General features: G+C 42.3%; 1 protein-coding gene across 5 annotated transcripts in view; it reads left to right on the forward strand.

Annotated features, from left to right (window-relative positions):
* The window catches only part of LOC114882974 (neurogenic protein mastermind), a 123,889-nt gene extending 107,457 nt beyond the window's left edge, over positions 1 to 16,432 (forward strand). For all 5 annotated transcript variants that reach the window (XM_029200233.2, XM_029200242.2, XM_029200260.2 and 2 more), the window contains exons 3-7: positions 7,922 to 8,254; positions 10,799 to 10,976; positions 11,551 to 11,853; positions 12,244 to 12,495; positions 12,720 to 16,432. In XM_029200233.2, coding sequence (XP_029056066.2) covers positions 7,922 to 8,254; positions 10,799 to 10,976; positions 11,551 to 11,853; positions 12,244 to 12,495; positions 12,720 to 12,967 — 1,314 coding nt within the window. In that variant the 3' untranslated portion in view covers positions 12,968 to 16,432. The remainder of the gene's footprint in view (positions 1 to 7,921; positions 8,255 to 10,798; positions 10,977 to 11,550; positions 11,854 to 12,243; positions 12,496 to 12,719) is intronic.
* Positions 16,433 to 23,419: the final 6,987 nt, after the last annotated feature.

Genomic DNA, 23,419 nt, shown 5'->3' on the forward strand with positions numbered 1-23,419 from the left:
TTGAATCGCGTCGCACCGCGTGATAATTAGTTACTTAAAACAGCAACGCGTTTGCTTGTCGCTGGTCGCCGGTGGCGCCTGCGCTACCTCGATGAATCGCATTCTTGCCGGCACGTAAATGCATAATGCGTCCCTCCTCTTCGTCCCTCTGGTCGTTGCTCTCGTTCTCTCCGCGATGCGCAGATGCAACGAGGAGACCGAGCACAGTGAAATTAAAATTATCGCTTCTCCAGCGGCGTGGAGAATTTCGTCGCTTCGCCTACTCGCACGGCAGTAGTGTAACGCGAGGCTGATGCACGATAACGAGCGCGACTAAAAATCGAAGCGAAAACCACGATGTAAATCTGTCGACGACTTCGAAAGCATCAAATCTTGTTTCCTATTTATCGAATATCCATACGAAGCACGTTGAATTTCTTTTAAACGTTATCGTCGCGCCTGGAATTTCTATTTATATATTGCACGCGCGACGATATTAAATGAAAAAATAAAAAATACATAGAAGGTTCGGCTATTTATTTCTCTATAAATTTTTCGACTTTTTTCGGCGTCGTCTAACAAAGACGCGTCGATGAACACGAGCCTTAGAAGGCGAGATCAATAGCGTAGTGATTATTAGAAGATCAGAGAGCCGGGGCGATTGCATTAACCCAGAGTCGGTCGGGTCTATCTCGAGTATAAATTTATCAACGTTCGGCTGATTTCTCCGACGTATTCAAGAGGTTATATCGGGAACGTCGATGCGAACGTTCGCCTGTTGGTTCTCGCCACTTACGCGACTGTTTCACGACGCCAGTTCCTCGAATCGACCGGCCTCCGGCCGATCCGAACGTTCTCTTCGAGTGGCGACGAGAACGAAGGGAATGTATACTTACGACGAAGCAAGGGGGAACCGACGGGAACACAGGAACTTGGCTGTGGAACGGTTTAGAATGGAAAGGGAAAAGTAGAAGAAGGGAGGCTAAAATACAGGAGTGCAGGATTACTTGCTTGGTGAATAGTATAGAAGGGAAAACATACGTTTGTCGAAGAGTTTTCGAAGGAAAGAAAACGAATGTTAAGTTAGGATGGCGGGGACCAAGCATAGGTGCGGGTCGCGTGAGGTCTTCGAATTCTTCACGGAATTTCGTTGGCAACCCTCTTCGTTTTATCCAACCCTGTCACCGTTACAGTCACGTGACCACACCCTCGCGTGTTCCGGAAGATATCCTCTTTATATCCTTCTCTTAAAATTTGGCTTACACGGCTCTCTCTGTCTACGTTCAGTACTTTGTTTAACAAAACAGAAATGCTCCGTAGAAGTCTAATTTAATATGAAACATCGACTTCGTTGTCGTCTGAAAATTTATCCCGAGAATGTCTTTTCGTTGATCATTGCGTTCCTTCGAGATTTCTTCTGACCGTAAATGCCATTTCAGTTTATAAACCTGGAATAAAGTGGGACCGTTTCACTGGTGATTCCGATCGGTTAGCCGAACAGATTCGATCCGGCTTATCGAGCAGCTCGGTTAGGAGAAAAGCTGTCGTGTCTGACAATAGCTACGGCTATACTACTGAAAAGCGGCTCTCCTTGTGTCGGGCTATTCTACTGCGGTGATCTGTGCTTCGGCCCGCCTCGAAGGGCGATTTCAAGTACGAAGGACGAAAACGAGACAAGGAAAAGGGTAACGGGACAGGATTCAATCGTTTGTAGAGATTTTATTTTCTCGAATCAACGAAACGAGTAGCAGGCAATTTATTTCGATTAATTACAAATCAAACGATTAAATAACATTCCAAAGCTTAATTAGGTATTCAAACTGTTAAATTAAAAATTTAATAATTTCGAAACCATTCGTAGTATATGTTATAAAAATGTATTCTACAAGGAAGTAATGCAAAAGATAATGAAAAGAAAATGAATGTAACGGCAGAAGAGAAAATGAGAAAAAAGTTTTCGGCCATAGGAGGATTACGACCGCGTGCGGGAAATGTGGAAGCTGAAATGCGGTTTATAATTTGATTCGTGGAAGAGCATTCCAGTGTTCACAGTGTGAAAGGTAACATGTTCATACTGCAGAGAGTAAAATAGGGGACCTGTTCAACATACAAGGGAAAATGTAACGGGCTGTTCTACCGATGCAATAGAAAGTAAAACACGCGTGAATTCTTTGAAACACGCTCTGTAATCACAATGCATCTAATGAAAATTATCATCCAGAATATAAGATACAAACATTCTTCTAAATTTTTCCTGTTCCTTATACTTAAAGGATAGCCTTTGATCGATCATATTGTCAGTCTACAAAAAATGTCCGATTTTAGAAGAAAAATGAATAAAAATGTTCGCAAAGATGCGTTTGCGAAATTCTATTTGTCGAGACGGAGTGCTCGAGATGTATGTACGTGTAAGTGCTGTAAGCAGAATGTGGATGACCGGTTAGGCGCGAGAAATAACGATTCCATGGTTCCCCGACGAGCTTCACCTCCGCTGCGTTCACGTTCCTTCCATCCAGCTTCTTCTTCCCTCGTTTTATTCCCGCCATTATTCTCGACAACGCGATGCATGCTTACCTGTGATCCTCTAACCAGTTTCTCCGATAGAACCGTGTCTAGCCGATTTTACAGGAGCCGATAATTCGTCGTCATGTTTGGGAACACTAATTGCTCGATTTAATTTTATTAAATGAAATTCGTATCGTTCCTAATTAGTGATCAGTGTATTAATGAAATATTCCTTCTCCGTACTCTCAGATTCTTTCACCGACTCGATCATTCACATATTCGCTCGTTTCCTTAAAGCAAGCATGCTATCTCATCTTCCGGAGAAACTACCTACGGAAATTTAAATTGAACACGAGTAATCTGTTCGCGTAGCAGGCAAGGAAGTTCAAATTGAGATACCTTCGAACGAGTCAGCTTCTTCTTCGCTTAATCGTTTACCAGGATTAAGATCTTCGTTTCAGAGATTGTTCGCGTAAAGTTAATAACGCGTTGCTCATATTTGTACAGTTAATAGGAGGAGGTATAAAGGAGAACAAGGTTGTTGAAGCAGCCAGTCCAGCTTTCCGGTCGCATCGGAGATCCTTTAGTCGCCATTTCACGTTTCTTTCTCCCTGTTTCTGCGTACTCTGTGCCGGGAGAGGGATTACACGAGACAGAACAGCGACTCGAAACGCACCATTGTTCTATGGCGTTAACTTTTCGACCGGATTATTCCTTACAAGCACGCTGTTCGTAGTTTCCTATCCGTTATCCAACGGCCATTTTCGGCCATTATTCTTCGAGGATAGAAACACCAATGACCGTCGAATTTTCCTCGTCGGATTAACGATATGTTCGCTTTTTTTTCCCCCAGTTATATTTACACGGGGTAAATTTAAATAGGCTTTCACGCTTCGGAAGAATTCTATGAACACATTGGATGTCACGCGTTGATAAGTCTCAAGATCTTAATGAATCGGATTTGAAAAGTTTCGAATTCAGAATTGCAGCAAGAAATAATGTAGCTAATACAAATTGCCTTAACAGGTGTGTGGGTCGTTGTCGGTGGTAGCATCGCCAGGTTGAATGTGTACCGAGTGGCATGCTGCAGGGTGGGGACGAGGGTGGAGGTCACCGTCCGAAAGAATCCTCCGCTTCGTTTTCGTCCTTCTTTCTCCCTCTCGAATCCTCTCCTTTCTCGTTCTCCTTGGTCTTGAACGATATACACCTCTTCCTGCCACGCAATTGCTATCTCCTTTACTCTTCTTGGTACACGCTCGATGCACTTTGGATTCCTCCTCGGAACGAGCTGGGATTCTTCGCGAGGTGTCTATCCGAAGGTCGCTCGGCTCGAGCTAGCGTGCATTCGTCCATGTATTTTCGAGCGTGTTGCCGCGAGGAGAAGATGCTTCTGAAGCTTATGCACGCTAGTTCGGGGAGCGAGGAATATGCACGCAGGATCGTGCAATTTTGTTTCTTTTTATTTCTAACTCTATTTTCTAATTCTATTCAAAATTTCATTCGTCAATTATTATATTATATTTTTATATGACCCTCTGTGTGTGTCTGTGGAAATACACAATGGATCAGCGAAATGGAAGAATCTTCTGGTCGCAATCAAGAAAGTACTCAGTGAACAAGCAACTGACCCTGGGAACCTTCGACTCCACGTATCAAATTCTACCGTCTTTCAAGCCATTCATCAGATGCTTCAAACGAGCTTTGTATTTCCATTCCACTTTTCAGCTGGTACTCCCAATCCCATCTCCTCGGCTAACCCCAATCCCGCCCACGTTTTCCGGCTTTCCAGCCTTTTTCACCGTCTCTATTCCCATCTCGGCTCGTTGTTGCCTCGGCAACGATCGAACACCAGAAGCCCAGAACCCACGACTTTCCTAGCTTTCATATCCTTCGACGTGTGGGAGAGACACTCGTACGAGAACGCTTACCCGCTCGCCAGCGGAACGAGCGGACTCGCCAGCGCTATGATTAGCGATTACGGCATCGCGATATTAGCCGCAACGCGATTCCTCGCTTGCTACTCGCTCACGCTTCCGTGCAACACGGCTGATGACGAAGGCTTTATACGCGAATTAGCCACGCTTTCATCCGTACCGCTTTGCTACCAGTGACGACCTAATAATCGTTCCGAATCATTGAAAATATCATTGAAAATTAGATTCTTCGGAAATTTTGCTATTTAATTAGCGCGAATAGAATCAATTTCTATTTCTAATGCAATTACATTTTTGACCATCAACCTGGCTATCGTTGAATCAACACCCCACGATGGTAGCTAAAGATTAAGCGAAGCACAAGCGACGATGCAAATTCGTTGCTTTGAAACACGAACACGAATCGAGCGGGTAGATTTTCGCTGGTTCTCTTCGTATACATATATACGTGGCTTTTCTCAGATCGATAACGCGCCGCGCAGTCACTCGCAATCACAACCTGAAACGGATATTATTAATTACATGAGACGGCGCTATCCGTTCGTGTAATTAATAATTAGTACCTGACGCGATAACTATACTCTGTATAACCTACGCTGAATATCGCTGGTAACTGGTTTGTTAATCCGTTCTGCCGGCTACATAGTAGCGAAGACGGTGATTATGCGAAACACACACGTATCGATACGCGCGTTTTATGCGACAACCACGAACGATCGATGATACGAGTCGTTCGTTAAGCTGCATCCTCGAATCGTTCGAGGTATACACGTCGATCGTTAATGCCAGCAGCGTCATTAACGGTGCTCGATTGCGTCGAGGCGTGATTGGAAGTCCCTGGAATACCCGATTCATGAAAATCGTTCGTCGAGCGTGTGGCTAAAAAAATATTCTTCGCTTTTGTCCGTTTCGCTCGTTCGCCAGCTTCGACAACCACGCTGGAATGATTAAAAGTCTAAAGCGAATAGCACTTTTATTTATTTCTCGTACGAACAATGGAGGGAAGAGGAGGTCCACCTGCGCGATAATAAAACGAACGTCTTCGGAGATCCGTAGATGGTGTTAGAATCGTGTTTCAGGATTCTCCATATTAGTATTCTCGTCTGAACGGGGTAGGTTTCAGGGTTCGTTCAGGAAAGCCTAGGACACTCGTGGGCTCGCCGAAACTCCTCTGTCCTCGTGAGCAGGAGATAACAAGACACGTGCTATGCAGACGTCGCGTCCAGGAGTTCCCAGCGGGACGGCCCGTCATGATTTAGGCTAATTATGCGCGACCTGGGCCCGACTGGCTTTCCCCGTTGGCGTCATAACTAAAAGCCATCGGTGTTGTCGCTTTACCTGGCCCTTGCAAACGCGTAACTTTACCCGCTCCTTTCTGCTCGAGATTGTGTACCTACGGCTTACGTGCTCGTGGTTTTAACCGTGTTCACTGCCATGGAGATGGTCGAGTTCGCAGGAACTTGGGAAGATTTAAAGCGTCGAATACCACGGGGGTCACTGCCGACCGATCCCGTAAATTAGCTATCATCGAATAATTAAAGAGAAAGGAATATTTTGGAAAATTTTCAGCTCGATTTAACTTCCGGTACCTTAATTACGCGCCGCGTCTAATTTCCGTGTAGTTAACAACAAAGATTTGTTATGTAAAGCGATGCTGTTATTCCTGAAAGTCCGTGGGACGTGATATAATAGCGGTCGGTGCGCGGAACGAGTCGTTCTACTTGCAAAACGAAGCCTAAGAGGAAGGTCTGCGAGCGTCAGGCGGCGCTAATTGCCGTAATGAAGATTATTCGCGGAGAATGCGAAAGGGTGCGCCATTGTCTCGGTGAAATAGTACCGTGACCGTGCAGAATTCAGCAGGTTGGTCAGCTAGCTCGGCGATCTTTTGATACACAAATATTTTCCTGTCCAACGAACGAATCACAGGAACACGGTTTCTGTACACCCGATTACGCGTGTCTGTTTAACATGTTAGCTAAACAGAGGACACTGTTGACTGATATCTAAAGTTTAACTGTACAATATAACAGGGTCAGATTTGACAAAGGAAAACAAATATTTTTTAATTTTGTAATTTAAGATTTGATTACTTGACGGAAACCCTTATCGCCTTGCCACAGAGTCTAGCAGTATTTAAAAATATAACCGGATGAAAACAAATGACATACATAAGTATGCCTTGAAAACGTGGCAAGACACGCGTATCGATAGTCGTGGCCACCGCAGCCATCATAGATCATTGCGTTATCGAGTTACTTCCGAAAGTCGCTTATTGTTGCACCAACGATGTTAGATAATTACGTATCAGTGATAGAGACTGTTTACTACGATCGTTCGCACCATGTAACGATCACTGCTTTTCAGATATTAATGAGAAATAAAAAGAACGCGTTATCTTTCGATGGTGACTTTGCTTTTGAGAATCAAAAGTGACCTAGAAATAATCATTCAACATTAATGATTTACGACCCTTTGAAATGATACGTAGTTAGTTCAGATGGTATTATATTTAGACCCAGTTGGAAATTGAAAATTTCGTATCTATAGCAAAAGCATGGAGGCTTGGCTCGATTATGCACGTGCCGAAGACCTTGTGACACTTAGGCACAGCCACGTCGCGTCGGTCATAAGTCGCACGCTATAATAAAGTACTGACGAAGTACAAGATCAGGCCAATCTCCATACGATGCGTACGAACAAAGGATTGGCAAAGACGACCAATAAGTGGTTCGAGGCCAAACAGAAATGTCCTTCCTTTGTGCTTCGCAGTAGAATTCCGCTGACCGTTTGTGATAACAATACAAAACAGAATACAAATTGAATTTCTTTTTTAAACGTCCATACAGTATAATATAGAGGATCGTTTATATTTTATATAAATCATGAAATTTGACGAGGAGAGGTATAAAATCGAACTAGATTACCGCGACTCGATTGTCGGGGTCAAGAGTCATCGAAGCCATACAAGTCTTGATCGTGCCTTAGTCTACCTCCTCCTCGATCCTTTTACCCTTCGCCGCTCGGTGGATGAGTTATTGAAGAACGGTAGCCATTTTGTATCATTGGCCACGATACAAGCGACGACAGGACAATAGTCGCCACTTGTCCACCGATTTTTTCCAAGAAATCAAATTCCAGCCCACCTGTGGCGAGCTTGTTCTTCGTCGTACCGGTATACCGATGAAAAGCACCGATCGATCTGATCTATCTTCGATCGTGGATCACGCGAAACAGGCGAAATCATCGTGTGCGACGATAAAACTAGCTTTTGTCGTGCCCTCGTAATGATCTCTGGTTCTCTGTCGAGACAGAAAGTTCAGGATACACATTGCTAGATTAACCAGTTACAGATTCGAATCTTGATCTTTTATTTATCGAACGATTATTTTCATGACTAAATCTTTTATTTCTTATTTTCCTATTATAGGTACATAGAAAATAAAAAATCTAATAATCCAAAAATTCGTTAACACTAACCTAAGTATCTGTTTTTTTGATTACAGGTGTCCGCGGGTCAGCACATGCAGTTCACAGGAGACCTGAAACCCGGTGTATCAGTGGCCGCTCAACAGGGCATGTACTTCAACCAACAACAGAGCCAAAATCAGTCAGGACCAGGTGGTCAAAACGACACGTACTGTTCTGTCTCCCAGTCTCAGACGATCAACTTCACTCAACAAAGTCTGAAACAAAGAGCCGCTGCCGCGGGTGGTGTTCCTCAGCCTGCAGGTGCTCCGGGAGCTCGTAACCATCCTCAACAAGTGCCGCAGAATCAGGTGGACCAACATCAACACGCGAAGCTTCTTCAGCAACAACAACTGATGCGCGCTCAGCAGGTTGGTGTTTCCCTCGTATACATTCTAATCGATTATTCGAAACTTTTGTACACGTGCTCTCGCGTTCGAGGGCGTGAACAAAGGTTGCTTTATGGTTTAATTACCTAATGGCCCTGAACGATCCTTATCTATGGTAATAGGAACAGTGTTTCGCTGATGGTGAGAGTGGAAGGATCGGTACCGGTTTTAGGTTAATCCTCGTTCGAGCTTTAATTATACGAGGTTTGATATTATCGTGGAGCTAAGTTGCTTTTGAAATAGAGGTATTTTTAGAAATTGGTGGGTAAGTTGATTAGAAAGGTTGAAGAGTATAAAACAGAGGAGTAGTGAATGTTAATTAAATGAAATAATCGTATTTGCATCATTTCTAATATTAACGCTTTGTGACTTCAGTGTACAACCTTTTATGTCATCATTCTCAACCTTATTTTTATCCATCATATTCCGTGTTAATTAAAATTTCACACGTTAATTTCTCTTAGTTCGAATTCGATTCGTTGCCCAATTTCCTAACAGGATTTCATCGAATGATGTATTTTTGTATTGTTTAAGGCGCGATTTGGTTATCGATCTTCCGTGTTCCGGAAGCTTATTCTCGAGACGGTGATAGATCGACTGCCGAAGATCGGAAAGAAATCGCGTCGTGATATCTTCGGCGGCGCGTTATCCGAAACATTAAGCTCGTCGGTGTGCAACAGGTATCGCGGCTCCTTTGCAACTTCAGTTCCATCGTACTGAAAGAAGCGGCACAAATAGCAGGAGCTTCTTAGAGGTCGCGGAACAATGAACGGAAACTTTTTCTGCAACCGGAAAATCTGTGTTCGCTCGCGTTTCCTGCTGCGAGCGTATAATGTCGGATGTAACTGCGACGCGATCTTGCCTTTTCTTGTGATATTCTTGAACATGAAAGTGAATAGTTTAGTAAACTGAAACCATCGGCATACTTTTTGTTTTGTTATTCAATATGTTGTTTTTTTATGTTTGACATTGAATGATTTATGAAAGGTGAAATAATTAAGTGTTCTTTCAGTTGTATTTTCTGACACTAGTTTATTACTATAATCTTACAACGTCCTCTATATTTCCTTATTAAGATTTTCACTTTTTATTCTCGGCTATTGTTGCCCTTTGTGCCATTCGAAAAAAGGGAAAAGAAAAGAAATATAGAAGAGACTTTCATTTGTATCAAGTTGTTGTTCTAGTTACTCGTTGGTATAATGTAACGCCGGCAACTTTGCAATCAGACAACATTTGCATGCAGTCATTTACATCTTGTCCGGCACGGTGTTCTTCATCTTTTATGCATTCCCAATTTGCATCCGAAGAAACTGTGTCCACAGGCTCAATTACTGTCACTGAATCGTCGTCTTCCACGAATTACCTTCTTGAACGATGCGCGCCGGTGTGCTATTGAAAAATTGCTAAAAGATCGAATGTAAAATCGTATCGTGCCTCGATTTGCTGGTTTATCGTTCGAAATCATGCGATCGAGAACGGTTCCATTTACCCCTTCGATTTTTAATAAATAAACGATCCTTCTTTTTATCGATGGCACCCTGTGTATTTAGAAACTGCAGAAAAATTATCGCATCAAGTGCGTAATATTTTTATATACCTTCCCTGAAATATATCCTAAACACTGTATTTCAATCTTATCGATCGTCGGAACGATTTATCGTGTTTCCCTGAGTAAACAAACTGAGGGGGAAGATTGAAATCTGCAGCGCAGAATTATTGGCGATTTACAGATCTGCACGATGCACTCGATGGTGCAGTCACGTTGCGCTCGCGGACATGAAACATAGATTTATTAACGAATGACTCAGTTATAATACCAACTATTACTTTAACAACGTTAAGGTATCGAAGGCAGTTCTCCGATCGTGCTCCAGTTACTAATTGTAGGTTTCGCGCAATTGGTTAGTCATCCTTCGTCAAGTGTCGACCTTCCGCTTCGTTTTTCGCTCGATAATCCACTCAATTGCTCTTCTTTAGCCGTGAGAGCGCTTTGAAGAAGGACGTTCGATCGTTCGATCATCATTTTCCTTTCATTAATTCTGATACAGAAATACGTGATACATCGGTAAAATATTTCTTCGAATACTATTAAACCACCGAGAAGAATAAAATAGGCAGAAAGGCAGGAGAAAATGGTGAAAAAAGGTGTCTCTGGTCGCTTTTCTGTCTTCATCGCGAAGGTCGTAGACTTTCGTTGGCTGCCGCGTAACACCAGGAAGTGGGAATGCAATCTACGGAGACTTGTGCAACGACATCGATGCACGGAACTTCCGTACTCGTTGGCTCGACGACAATGCAACTCGTAACGAGTTATCGATGCGTACTGTGAGCCGAGTAGCAATTATTCCTTTGAAATCCACCGGTGGGGTTGGCTTTCTAGTCCATTTCTATCGCTTAGTCTTTAATTTCAGTCAATAGGAGAAGAAATTCTTAAAACTTTCGCAGTGGCCCGCATACCATTCGCAAAATATTCGAAACACGAAGAGCAAAAGTAATCGAGTACCATTGTTTGGTGATTTTTTTCAGGTGATGCAACAACAGCAACACATGGCGGGAGGAATGGGCGGCGTGAGGCCACCACCACCCGAATACAAAGCTGCCCAGGCCCAAATGATGCACGCTGGAATCGGCATGGGCCAGCAAGCAAGGTTTCCCAATACTGGACCTATGCGTAGGGTTACGCAACAACCAATGCCACCTTCGGGTGAGTGTACATCATTGATAAATACGTTCCATCTGCTTAATCCTACGAAAACCGTACAAGGTTGAATTATTTCTGTAAACGAGGTGCTCGAAATAGGGAGAAAAGGAAACTAAATGTTAAAATGATGAATTAGATTTAGTTAGAATCAGACTTCCGATTAATTTACCCTGCTTACACAGGGAAACGCGAAGGAAATCGAATCGAGCGGATGTAAACGATGAATAATCATAAAAGAATATTTGACTCGACACGGAACGAGCATTGAAGCAATGTTTACATAGTTTTAAACCAACGGTTAGACGAGTATTTGAGAGAAATGAAGGCGATCCGTGGTCGGTGCCGTTGTGAATCAGAAAGAAAGAACGCGGACCAGATAGAAGGTTAGACTGGAGAATGGTCGTAAATATTCTTATACACTCGAAGCTCGCACAAGACTTCTATCGATCTGCCTCGAGCTACTTTCGTAAGATTCTATCCAAACGAAAATCCGCATAGCATCCGAGCGTTGCGTTCTTCATCTTCTAAGAATATTATTTTCTGTAATGTTGAAAGAAATATTGTTAAATGACCGTAGGTCCGATGATGAGGCCGCAAATGGCACAGCAGCAACAACAGGCGTTACACGCGGCCGGTGGCAACATGTACATGGGTGGCGGTAGCATGGCCGCCATCGGTGGGATGCATCAGATGCACCAACGTCTCGGATATCCTAGAACTAATAATCAGCGGCCGCCTAACGTCAGCGTCGGTCCGCCCGAGAGCCTCGGGAACAGTATCGCGGGTCGTGGGGCTCAGCAGGAGTGGCGACACGTTCTGATGCAGCAACAGGGCTTTCAAGCGCAGATGCGATCGCAATTCAACCAGCAAGGTCACCAAGGTAAGCGACGATGGATCCATATCGCGTTCACGATCCCTTCACGGTGGTAATTCGCGCGAAGAACGGGGCGTTATCGCGTTAGCCATACCCTTTTTCTACCTACCGTTCCCTCGAACCCATTGCAGTTGGCTACTTAAGTTGTCTTCGCTGATGCTGCGATGTTGAAAATTAATTTTCCTCGAGAAACATCGAGCACGAAGAAACGACGTTGCTTTTTATCCCGTGTAATGTGCTGTTAGTGTGATCCGAGGTCGTAAGAGTTGGTATAAATCGGCTGGTGTGACGGGGATCGGTAACGATTTAACTTTCACGCCGATTCTCCTATGGATCGTACCGTGCAATCATACTTTCGCGAGGATCGTAAATGGAAATATTTGCCGTTTCTTCCAGGTGGTTTCGGTATGGGTGGCACTGGCGGTATGCAGATGAACGCCGCGCAAATGCAACATCAACAGCTGATTCGTTCGCAAAGCGGAGGAATCGGTGGTTCCGGTATGGCGAACAGCACTCAGATGCAGCAGCTACTGTCGCAGCAACACCAGCAACAGACATTAGCCATGCAGCAGAGTAATAATCAGATGTCACTGCAGATGCAAATGTCGCAATCCTCATCAGTCAACTCTGTCAGCAGTACCGGGACGGGTAAGTCTTGACCAAACGTAATTCTCTTCTCTATTCCGACTGCATACCTTGAAGAGAATCAAGGCAAATGTCAAAAGCACTTTTCATCCCCTTAAAGGCGTGAATATCTTTTTTTCCTCCCCCGAATAAACCCAAGGGTACTTCAAGTTTTTCAAATGGAACCGTCTAATTTACTTTTCGTACACTTTCCTCGTTATCGATCACGCGTACTTTTCTGTTTCCAGGTTCTCCCCTGCACCCCCATCAACAGTATGGCGCAGGTAGTCCAGGTGTACGTAGTCTGCCCCAACAACAACAACAACAACAACACTCGCAACCACAGGCAACCACCACGGACCCATCAGTAGCCGCGGCTGACTTTAGCCTCGAATTTCTGGAGAACCTCCCAACCGGGGACACGTCGAACTTCAGCGCACAGGAGTTGCTGAATTCCCTCGACTCCACGGCGGGATTCAACCTCGATATTCTGTAAGACCACGCGTATCGCGGTCTAATCGGGAAATCGGATGAAATCGGGTCGGTTGCAAACACGATCACGATACAGACGCACCAGGATCGATCACCCTGCCGTAGCACAAGTTAAAGATTAACGCGATGATCTCTCTTGTTCGTCGCTTCGTTGTGCTTCGGTGATTCGTTCGGCGGGTGTCGTAGTTCGATGAACTAAAGTGGAGCGTTATCGTCCCGTCGAAAATCAGACTAGAGTAGTTAGATGATTATAAACAAGAGATACAACTTGCTCAGGGCATGTTCGTCTAGCAAAATCACGGGAAATCGTAAAGAATGGTCAGGAAGAAAGCAGATGAACAGGCTGCGAGGAACGAGAGTGAACGCAAAGAGGAAAGAAAAGGAAATGATTAATTTCCATGTTACGATAACCACTTGGTAGGACGGCGACGATCACGATAACCCTGAAAAGGTCCTCCACGTTCGTCAATTGATCTATCCTCATAGGAGCGTCAGGGAGGGTGTTTGATCCAGTCGAACCGGCCTCGGACCAATCAATCGTGCACCGTACCCGTGCACCATGTACAGTAGTAAGAATAAACACGTAAAACGGTGAGACTTCCTCGATTGTTCCAGCTTCCGGGAGGAAGATCGGTAAGAGGAAGACGGTTCGACGTTGAGTGCAGAGAGACAGGTCGTAGAGCATTTTCGGCAGCTATCCTCAGCTGGCAACCACATTCTTCTAGGCAATCACGTTTTAGGAAAATTGAATTTCTTTATGGTAACGATCGAAACAGCGGAGACCAGAGTGAAAGACGGAGAGAATGAGAGAGAGAAAATTGTGGAAAATCAAGAAGTAAGTGGGAAATTCGTTTTATACAAACGTAGCTCCGAATTCGTACACGTTTATCCTGTTTTTATCGATCAGCTAGGGGATCGCTCTTGAAATTGATCTTCTATCGAGTGCACGCGTCGACGACACTTGGACGGTGACCTCGACGCGCACTCCTCGAAACGTTCGCGCGGCTTCCCTTGATTTTTCACGATCGACGATCCGTGTGTACGATGATAAGAGAAAATGATGGTCTTTCGTTGTTACCCTCGAGACGAGGTTCGACCGTCGCTCGTTCACGGCTAAACGTTATTAAAGTATAACGGCTAAGAACTTAGCGTATTTAACGATGCCGCGACGGCGTATTTACAATTAACAGAAAGTCAATTACGAGATATAAATACATATATATATTCGATTCTCGATAAATTTCCGTGACCACTGATGATCGAATCAGAATCAGAAATCGTTTGATCGAAACGATCCGCGGTCGCGTGTACGTAGGATTCGCGTTGTGTTCGTTGACGAAGAGAGAAAGAGAGGGAGAGAATGAAGATGAAAACCTTCCTATAGACGCGGCGTTTAGTGTTGCTACAGGATGAATTGAAATCTTGACTGTACATACAAAAAAAAATTATACAACATATACACACAGGACCGTAAGCTCGCAAAGTTTAGCTGATTATTAATTAAGAACTCTAACGATATAGGTAAATATTATATATATATATATATATATATATATATATATATATAGGATAATAATAGTAATCGAGTTGAATGAATGTTAAGGAGAGAAAGAGCGTATGTGATGAAAACGCGTACTGAGAAAATGACGACGGGTGAAACGAATGTTTTGCACGGCGATAAAGCACATTTACCTCGAACGAGTGTATTTATTGAGTTTTAGTCCCGCAGGATGTGCTGTGTCGCCGGAATCGACAGGTTGCACACGAGAAATAATCACGGTGAGGTGCGAACTCCGTTTTCGCTACGATGAACCGCGTTCTCTTTCAGCGAAACATTGAATTACATTCGACACAACGCACGGTAGTGATCGTTCGATTAAATGAAAGTGTATTCATCGTGTTGGTTCAGTTCAAAATTACTATTTCTTGCCTGAGATTAACGAGACGATGAATTATTTTTTTTTCTTTTTTTTTTTTTTTCTAAACGTAACGAGTCACCGCAGTTCATCGTTACCGTGAAACGGGTCTGCGACTAATCTTCCAAATAGTGATACATTCCATAGCTAAAGAAAAAAAAAATGGAGTAGGAATCCACGGTTCGTCTAATCAAAAGTATCGTTTCTAAAAGTGAATGAGGAGAATAAGGGGGTCGTGATAGAGGGGAAAAACAAGAAGAAATAAGGATCTATAAAGTTACAGCAAGAACACCGAACGTTAAGTAGAAGATACGCGATAGAAAAAGGGAGAAGATGACGAGAATAAAGAATAGAAAGGAGTTAAAGAAAAAAAAATATATATATATATATAAAAATATATCCTCGACCGTTCGCCGAAAAAACTAAAGTGTGCACGAATACTTCCGATCGAAGTTTCGCTCGTCACTCTATACATAATTATTTTATCATTCGTGCTCGCGTGTACGCGCGAATATTAGCGAAATATCGAAACGTTCTTTTGTTTTTTTATTTTCTTTGGTTGTTTGAAAAATTCCCTCGAAACGGACGTAGGAGCGACGCGTTATTATTGTCTTGTAAAATATTGGGGCCATGAAACATAATCTAAAGCAAGAAAAACGAGAAAAAGATTAAAAAAAGAAAAAAAAAGAAATAAATAAGGGAACGAAGGAAACAGATGCTGTAATTGTGTCCACGTTGATAACGAGATAACGTATGATGTAAATCGAGAGAATCAAGCACGTCGAGAGAGAAAGGGAAAATCGCCACGTGTTGTTCTGTTCTCTCTCTCTCCCCCCTTCACCCTTATAATATAAATATATTAATAACTACACGAATACACGTTTCGTGAATGAATGAAAACGAGCGACTGAGAGAAAGTAAGAGGAAAATTGAGCGAATGAACGAGCGATTGTGAATCGAGGCGAGACACACGAAACAAAGGAGACACGAGCAATTCGTTTGTAGGGAAGAGAGAGCATTAGGGACCAACCAAAAATAACAAAGAAAAATAAAGAACAAGAGAGCAAGAAGCCTGTGCCGATGTCGATTGTCGCGGTGGATCGTTCTTCCTTTTATAATATAAATGTCGTCATGAAATAATGAAAGAAAAAAGAAAACGCGCTGGGAGAAAGTAAATCAGCTGTGCCTCGAATCGTTCGCGACCGATCACCAAACATTAGAAACGATCATTTAGAGGGTGTTTCGGTCCTCGCGAAGCACGTCATTCGAATTTTCCACGTTTCGACTAGAACAAAGTGAAAAAGAGAGAGTTGTTATTCTCTTGCACCGTCGATGTTGATTAGGAGGCATCGGTTTCCAACCGAAGAGGACAAAGATGGTCTCCGTTTTTCTTGTGTGTGTGCTCGGTTCATCGAGGAGTCTCGAGCCGGATAAATACACGTAATTATTTATAATATTTATATAACTTTATATATGATACACGGGCATTTCGCATAGAATAAAAGTTCATGTTGAATCTCGAACTGTTATCAATAAAAAGCGTTGAGTTCCTACAATCGTTTCTTTAATTAGCTTCTGGATGTAATCCGAAGTTCGTGTCTCATACATTGCTTTTATTCGCCCAGACTCGTATCCCTATCACAAGGGTATACCGGTCATTTTCTAACGATCTGTCTAGGTTTCACTAAACCCGTAAGAAGAAGAAATAATCAGTTTCGAAAATATTCGAGACCAAAGAATAATTCGCAATTGCAAATCCATCTACATTTTACCAAAATTTCACGCTTTCAAAGACTGCTCCTGCTTCCGATCGTCGATTTTGCTTCGAAATAATGAAAGAAGAAACGCGTTTTCTGAAATTATTCAACAATATCCATCTTCAAACGCGAAGACGATGGACGTGTGCCTGAAAGAGTGATAATTTCAAAGAAACTTGGTTCATTATCGATTCCTTCGAGGCTGTTGTTGCTAAGTGGATTTCCCGCGCTCCAAACTAATCCTCCCGTTCTCTGTCGAACGTTTCTATTAACCCGGACACGATGCACGACCCATTGGGCTTTCTGACAGCCGGGGTCAGAGCACGTCCACGTGAAAATCCATTGTTTTCCCGGTCGTCGTCTCGGGACATGCCTCGATCCGTGGCGACGACGCTAGCCAACACTAGGTCGAACGAACGGTAGGCAGGCAGGGAAGCAGCCTAACGCGTCGTCGGGACGCGACGCCGTGGACACGGGAGGAGGATCAATATCACGGTTAGGGAGAGAGCAGACTGAAAATAGGAGCGAGAGTAGGAGCAGCGATGAGGGATAAGGATTACGAGGAGTGAAGGAAAGAGCGAGAACGTGTAGCAGAAAACCCAGCCCGAAAATGTCAATTCGTCGGCCCCTGGCTCCTCGTGAAATTACGATCGTGACGGGGGTGTGCGCGAATCGTGGCCGATTTCATTGGAATCTTACCGATTACCGTGAAATTTTCAGGTGCTAGCGTTTGGAAAGAATATTCTCTTCATTTCAGATGCATTATCTTACCTTCGGGTACTAGGTCGATTTAGGGTTTTCGAAACAAGGTTTAATTTAAATGTGATTCTTACAATTTACAGTAGAATCTTGGACGAATGTTTCGTTGGATAAAGTTAGGGTATCCTATCTTCTTACACGAATATCGATCACACGCGTGCTTTCGTTGGCAGATGATTCAACTGGAAGAGAAGCAAAGTGGGGGTGTAGAATTCTTCAGAATCGGCAGATTTCGAGGTGGAATTTCATTGATCGAACGCGCTAACACACGAGGACGATCCACTGGCCGACATTGATACGGCACGCAACATTGATCCGATATACACGCGATTGTGCGAATGAAAATCCGTTGTGAAACTATCAATTAGCTGACCTTTGCGATACGGAAAGACACGTGACAATTATGCGTTGAATCGAATCATTTTTTCTTGCCAATCTCTCGCCTCAATATTGCAGTGTCTGCAAACGAGAGAACGTAGTAAACACTGGAAACTTCCGGAAATATCGGTGCCTGAAGATACAGGATTTTTATCTCCACGAAAGAAAGAATATATTAATTAAACACTTATTTGTTAACTGTCTAGAATAGTAATTATCCTTCGTCGTAAAGGTCAGCGAGAGATCTCTTCTGCTAAGTTCTTATTCGACCGAATGGAAGAACAAGGAAAATACGATGAAAAACAACCAATCTGCGGTTCTTGTATCCAATTTATTCCACACTCGCTTGCCTTGCGTAGAGCGTCGACTAGATGATTTTCTACTGATCCTCTCTTTACAAGAATACGAAAACATCGTCGAGGTCGTCGCGAGTATCGATACGGAACACCTTAACCCGTTCGTTGCCACATCGGTCACTGGTTACAGGTTAAAAGGAAAAAATAATTATACTCGTCATTAAGATCGCAGTATTTACTGCGAGGTAGCAAATGAAAAACTTGATTTGAAAAATAAAACGTATGCATTGCAGTTACGAAATGTCTGACTGTACATGACCATTTCCCCTGTGCCGGTGAATATGTTAAAACACGCCTTGCTAATGTAACATCATTTCGAAGGTCGGTTTCTTCGATTGCTCTCAAAATAGCTCTCGTATTTTCTTGAAATTCTGATAAAATTTCCATTTCAGTGAAATTCATTTGAACATATTAAACGCGAAGAGATCCTCCTTCGAATAAACGAAGCGGATGCAGCAATAGAAGGGATCGATGAAAGAGGAGAACGCGATTGAATGAATTAATCACGTTCCATCGATCGTTGTTTCTTTCTTTCAAAAACGACCATACGTAAGAATCGTTCGATTTTGTCCATCGAATAATCGCGCGATAATAAATCTCGCTATACAAAACGACACTTGTGGGATCAGTATTTACAAGAAGCGACGAGCTTTCGTTGAAGAAGGTATAAATTCTCGGTCGATCGACGACGACAACGACTCGCGCTCGGGATCGCGGGCGATAGAGAAGCATAGACGAGCATCGGTTTCTTTTTCCCTTCGTCATTGTAAATAGCGCAGTGTAGTTGAAAGGGCGATGAAGAAAGGTGGTTAGATAGAGACAATGAGAAAGAGAGCGAAGCACGTGACTGTAATTTTTGCGGCTGACGGATAATCGGCGAACGCAAGAGGGGATGGAGAATGCAGAAAAAAGTCGTTTCTCTCCCTTCTCGGCGAGAAATCGTATCGAACGGGTTATAGAACAAGGTTCGTGATGGGTGTGTAACAGTGACAATCTCGAGAAAATTAAAAGAAAAATTAAGGGGTCGATTTAATTGACACGATTTAGAATGAAAAGATAGGAAGGGGAGAAATGTAACTCGTAAGGGATGATGCGTGCTTCCGTCGCGGATCCATCAACGCCAGAATCAATACTCTCTTCACGCTATTGTTCTCAAAACGATTGTGATATACATATATATTATTGTTAATGCTGTAACGATGTAACGATAGAGATGAAGCTCCTCGTTAAGACGAGTTTTTCGAGCGTAACGTATTATTGGGTGGGTTTATTAAAAAAGAGGCGCAACACGTGGTCATCCTAGATTATTTGATGAAACTAACGCACGTTCTTGATGACTCTAACCGGAAATTCGATTGTCGATGATCCGTGCCGCGAAATTTACACAGTGAATCGACGCTGCAATAATGTAATAGTAAAAGAAACAATAAAGATGATGAATTAGGTAAAATAGAGAGGGAGAGACAGACGCGCGTTGGTTGTATCGAGTCGCGTGGGAAATAATGCCTGTAAATAAACGAACAAGATGTGAAAAAAAAAGATGGAGAGAAAGAATGGAGAGTAAGAAAACAGTGTTGCGTTATAATTATTTATGTTCGCTGATCGATGAGGTATCGATAGTAAATTAGTGTAATAATTCGTAATTTAAACGCGGAGAACGGAGGAAGAGAAACGAGAAAATCATACACACAGATTATGTACATAAGCTAATGGGTAATATCTCCCCTTGGTAAAGGATAGTTTACGGATAGTTATTTTTATTACTATTATTATTAACTATTATTATTATTATTTTATTTCTAAGTAACTATTATTATATTATTATTATTATTATCATATTATTATTACTTTTATTATTACTTATTATTATTATCGTCATTATTAATATTATAATTATCATTGTTATCCTTCGGCCAATGATCTCAAAAGAAAGATAGTAAATGCGTTTGGATGAGTGTTGCTAAATTTGGGCCGATTTCGATTTTTCTCAAAACAGGCCACAAACGGTATAAAAAGAAAATAGTAATAATAATAATAATCACCGTTTTCGTTGACACGTTCATAAATGAATTCTATATTTCTTCGTCGTTTTCTTATTCGTCTACTTTTTAATTCTTTTCTTTCGTTCCTTTTTACTTTTTATTTCTGGCCTATGTACTCTCTAAACATGTTTATGACGCACTCGAAGTGAATTCTTCGCCTCGTTTCCGGTTACCGTAAGTTCCGTTACAGCGCGCACATTTTCGAACAAAAAGGGTGAACGCGCGTCTCTTCAATTCCTTTCTTTGCTTTCATTTATCACTTAAACCTTTTCCAACTTTGAAGACGCATCGAGCGTGTTATCGAAGAATGAACGTTCCTTTTTCTTTTTCCGTATTCCTTCTTCTGTAATTGCACGAGAAAGAACACAAACAGGATAGTCGTTCGTATCGCTATAAGTCCCGTTCACACGAATATCGATTTCAAAATTAGACAACTTTTCTCTTAAAAATGAATTGAAAATACAAATTTTTATTACGTGATATAGATCGATACGTGTAAGTGGGTACTTTGTAATAAATAAAACGCAAATAACTGTTTCATTTTGTCCAGGATTCGTTAATGAATCCTTCGCGCGGAAACATAAAAAAAATGAAGAAAGAGAGAAAATAAAAGTAAATGTCGGTTTAAATCGATGTAATTTGAAAGTGACCTATTAAATGAATGAATTCAGTTAGAACTGATAGCGGTGCAACGCTGATCAAATTATTCATAAACATGTTTTATCAAACGAGAGTCAAGACATTTTGTCATGTCTTTGTATATTTTTATGCAATGTTGTAGAATGATATTGTTTCAAATATATTATACAGATAATAATAATAAACAAATTTATATGCCACAACGTTGTTTCAATTTATCTGTGATATAGGATAGGCCCCTTTTACGCCCTTTTCATTGAATATGACTTCCTCTTCTCGAATTAAAAATATGTAAATTGTATGATAGGTTTCAATTTTTTTATAGAAAATCTATGGGTCGCCCGTTTTAGCTACGGGATTCTTGACACCCCAGATTCCATAATGTCGGTATATAGTGTCGCCGGTGCTTCATTGTCCCTGGCACTCCGGATGCTATATTATTGATATGCAAAAATAGTTACCGGCGTTTAGGGGTCCTTAATAACCCAATAAGATATCAGGTCGGTACGCAGAGGGCGTCATTGGTGCAGCGGGGTCCCTAACACCCCTGGATAATATCAGGTATGTACGTATGAAGAGGGCACAACCGGTATAATTTTTCTCCAGAGCTTATTTAATTTACTTCATTTATTTTTTTTTGCTTATTAAATAAGCTCATCAAAGAGGAATAACATTTATGATTATATCCCTCTTCTGGCTTTCAGCCGAGGACCCCATTTATTTTACTTTTTCCAGTTATTTATATTAATTTTATCCCTCATTATAGGCCCAGGCCATCTCAATATCCCTTACATCCCTGCGTTCCTTCCATTCCAGCATTCCTTACATTCCTGCAACCCTTAAATACCCATTTTTTTTTTTTTTTTTTAACGTGGTGGAAATCTTCAGAAAGACATCTTCAGCCCCTCTGGAGAGGGGCTGGAGGTAGTGTGGGATTTTTACCCACTATAACCACCACGGTGGCCTGCACTAGGGCGGCAGGGAGGGTCCTTTGACCCTCCGCCATGTGCCAAACCCTGATGCCCCGGACCCTACGGAATTCCTTTTTACATCCCTCGTTCCGTTACATCTCTGCATCCTTTACATCCCTGCATTCTTTTCATCCCTACATTCCTTACATCTCTTCAACCCTTAAATCCCTACACTCCTTAAATCGCTTCATCCCTTACATCCCTACATTCCTTACATCGCTTCATCCCCTTCATCCCTACATTGTTTTCATCCCTACATTCCTTACATCACTTCATCCCTTACATCCCTACACTCTTTTCATCCCTACATTACTTACATCACTTCATCCCTTACATCCCTGCATTGTTTTCATCGCTTCATCCCCTACATCCCTACATTCTTTTCATCCCTACATTCTCTCCATCCCTACACTCTTTTCATCCCCACATTCTTTGCATCCCTACACTCTTTTCATCCCTACATTCCTTACATCTCTGCATCCCTTATAATAAATATATTGTAAAGACTGCTTCGAGTAAAGGTAAGTAAACGTAAGTTAGTTCCTTTATTCGCGAAAATTTCGAAAAAACAGCCCCCCCTAGTGACAAAAATTTGAACTAAAATTTCGATGTCGAATCAGCGCCCTCTGGCGGCGAAAATGGGAACTAAATCTTGCTCAATTTCTGGCCTTCTGGCGGCAAAAATGTGAACTAAAATTTCGATGTCGAAGCAGCGCCCTCTGGTGTCGGAAAAAGGAACTAAATCTTGCTCAATTTCTGGCCCTCTGGCGGCAAAAATGTGAACTAAAATTTCGATGTCGAAGCAGCGCCCTCTGGTGTCGGAAAAAGGAACTAAATCTTGCTCAATTTCTGGCCCTCTGGCGGCAAAAATGTGAACTAAAATTTCGATGTCGAATCAGCGCCCTCTGGTGTCGAAAAAAGGAACTAAATCTTGCTCAATTTCTGGCCCTCTGGCGGCAAAAATGTGAACTAAAATTTCGATGTCGAATCAGCGTCCTCTGGTGTCGAAAAAAGGAACTAAATTTGTATAAAATCATCGAAAAAATTTCAACTCAATTTCAGGAAGGTACTGGGACGTATGGAATGCAGGAATATAAGTGATACAAGGATGTAAAGGATACAGGAATGTAAGGGATGCAGGGATGTAAGGGATGTCCGGATATAAAGAAGGCAGGAATGTGAGGAATGCACAGATGTAAGGGATGTAGAGATGTGAGGAATGTAGGGATGAATGGGATGAACAGATGTAAGGAATGTCGGGATGTAAGCAATGTAGGGATGAAAGGAATGTAGGGATGGACAGAATGTATGGATATGAAGAACGTTGGGATGAATAGAATGTATGGATGAAAGGAATGTAGGGATGGAAAGAATGTATGGATATGAAGAACGTTGGGATGAAAAGAATGTATGGATGAAAGGAATGTAGGGATGGAAAGAATGTATGGATATGAAGAACGTTGGGATGAAGATCATGTAGGGATGAAAAGAATGTCGGGCTGAAGCGAATGTAGGGATGAAGAGAATGTATGGATGAAATTCATTTGTACAAAATTCTTTTTATCTGGGGGTGTCTAGGACCCCTTAAATCATGACCCCTTGAAAGGCATGTCCGGTCTTTTGCATCTGTAGTCCCTG

The sequence above is a fragment of the Osmia bicornis genome, chromosome 4 (genome assembly GCF_907164935.1).
Source record: "Osmia bicornis bicornis chromosome 4, iOsmBic2.1, whole genome shotgun sequence".
NCBI classification, from domain to species: Eukaryota; Metazoa; Arthropoda; class Insecta; order Hymenoptera; family Megachilidae; genus Osmia; species Osmia bicornis.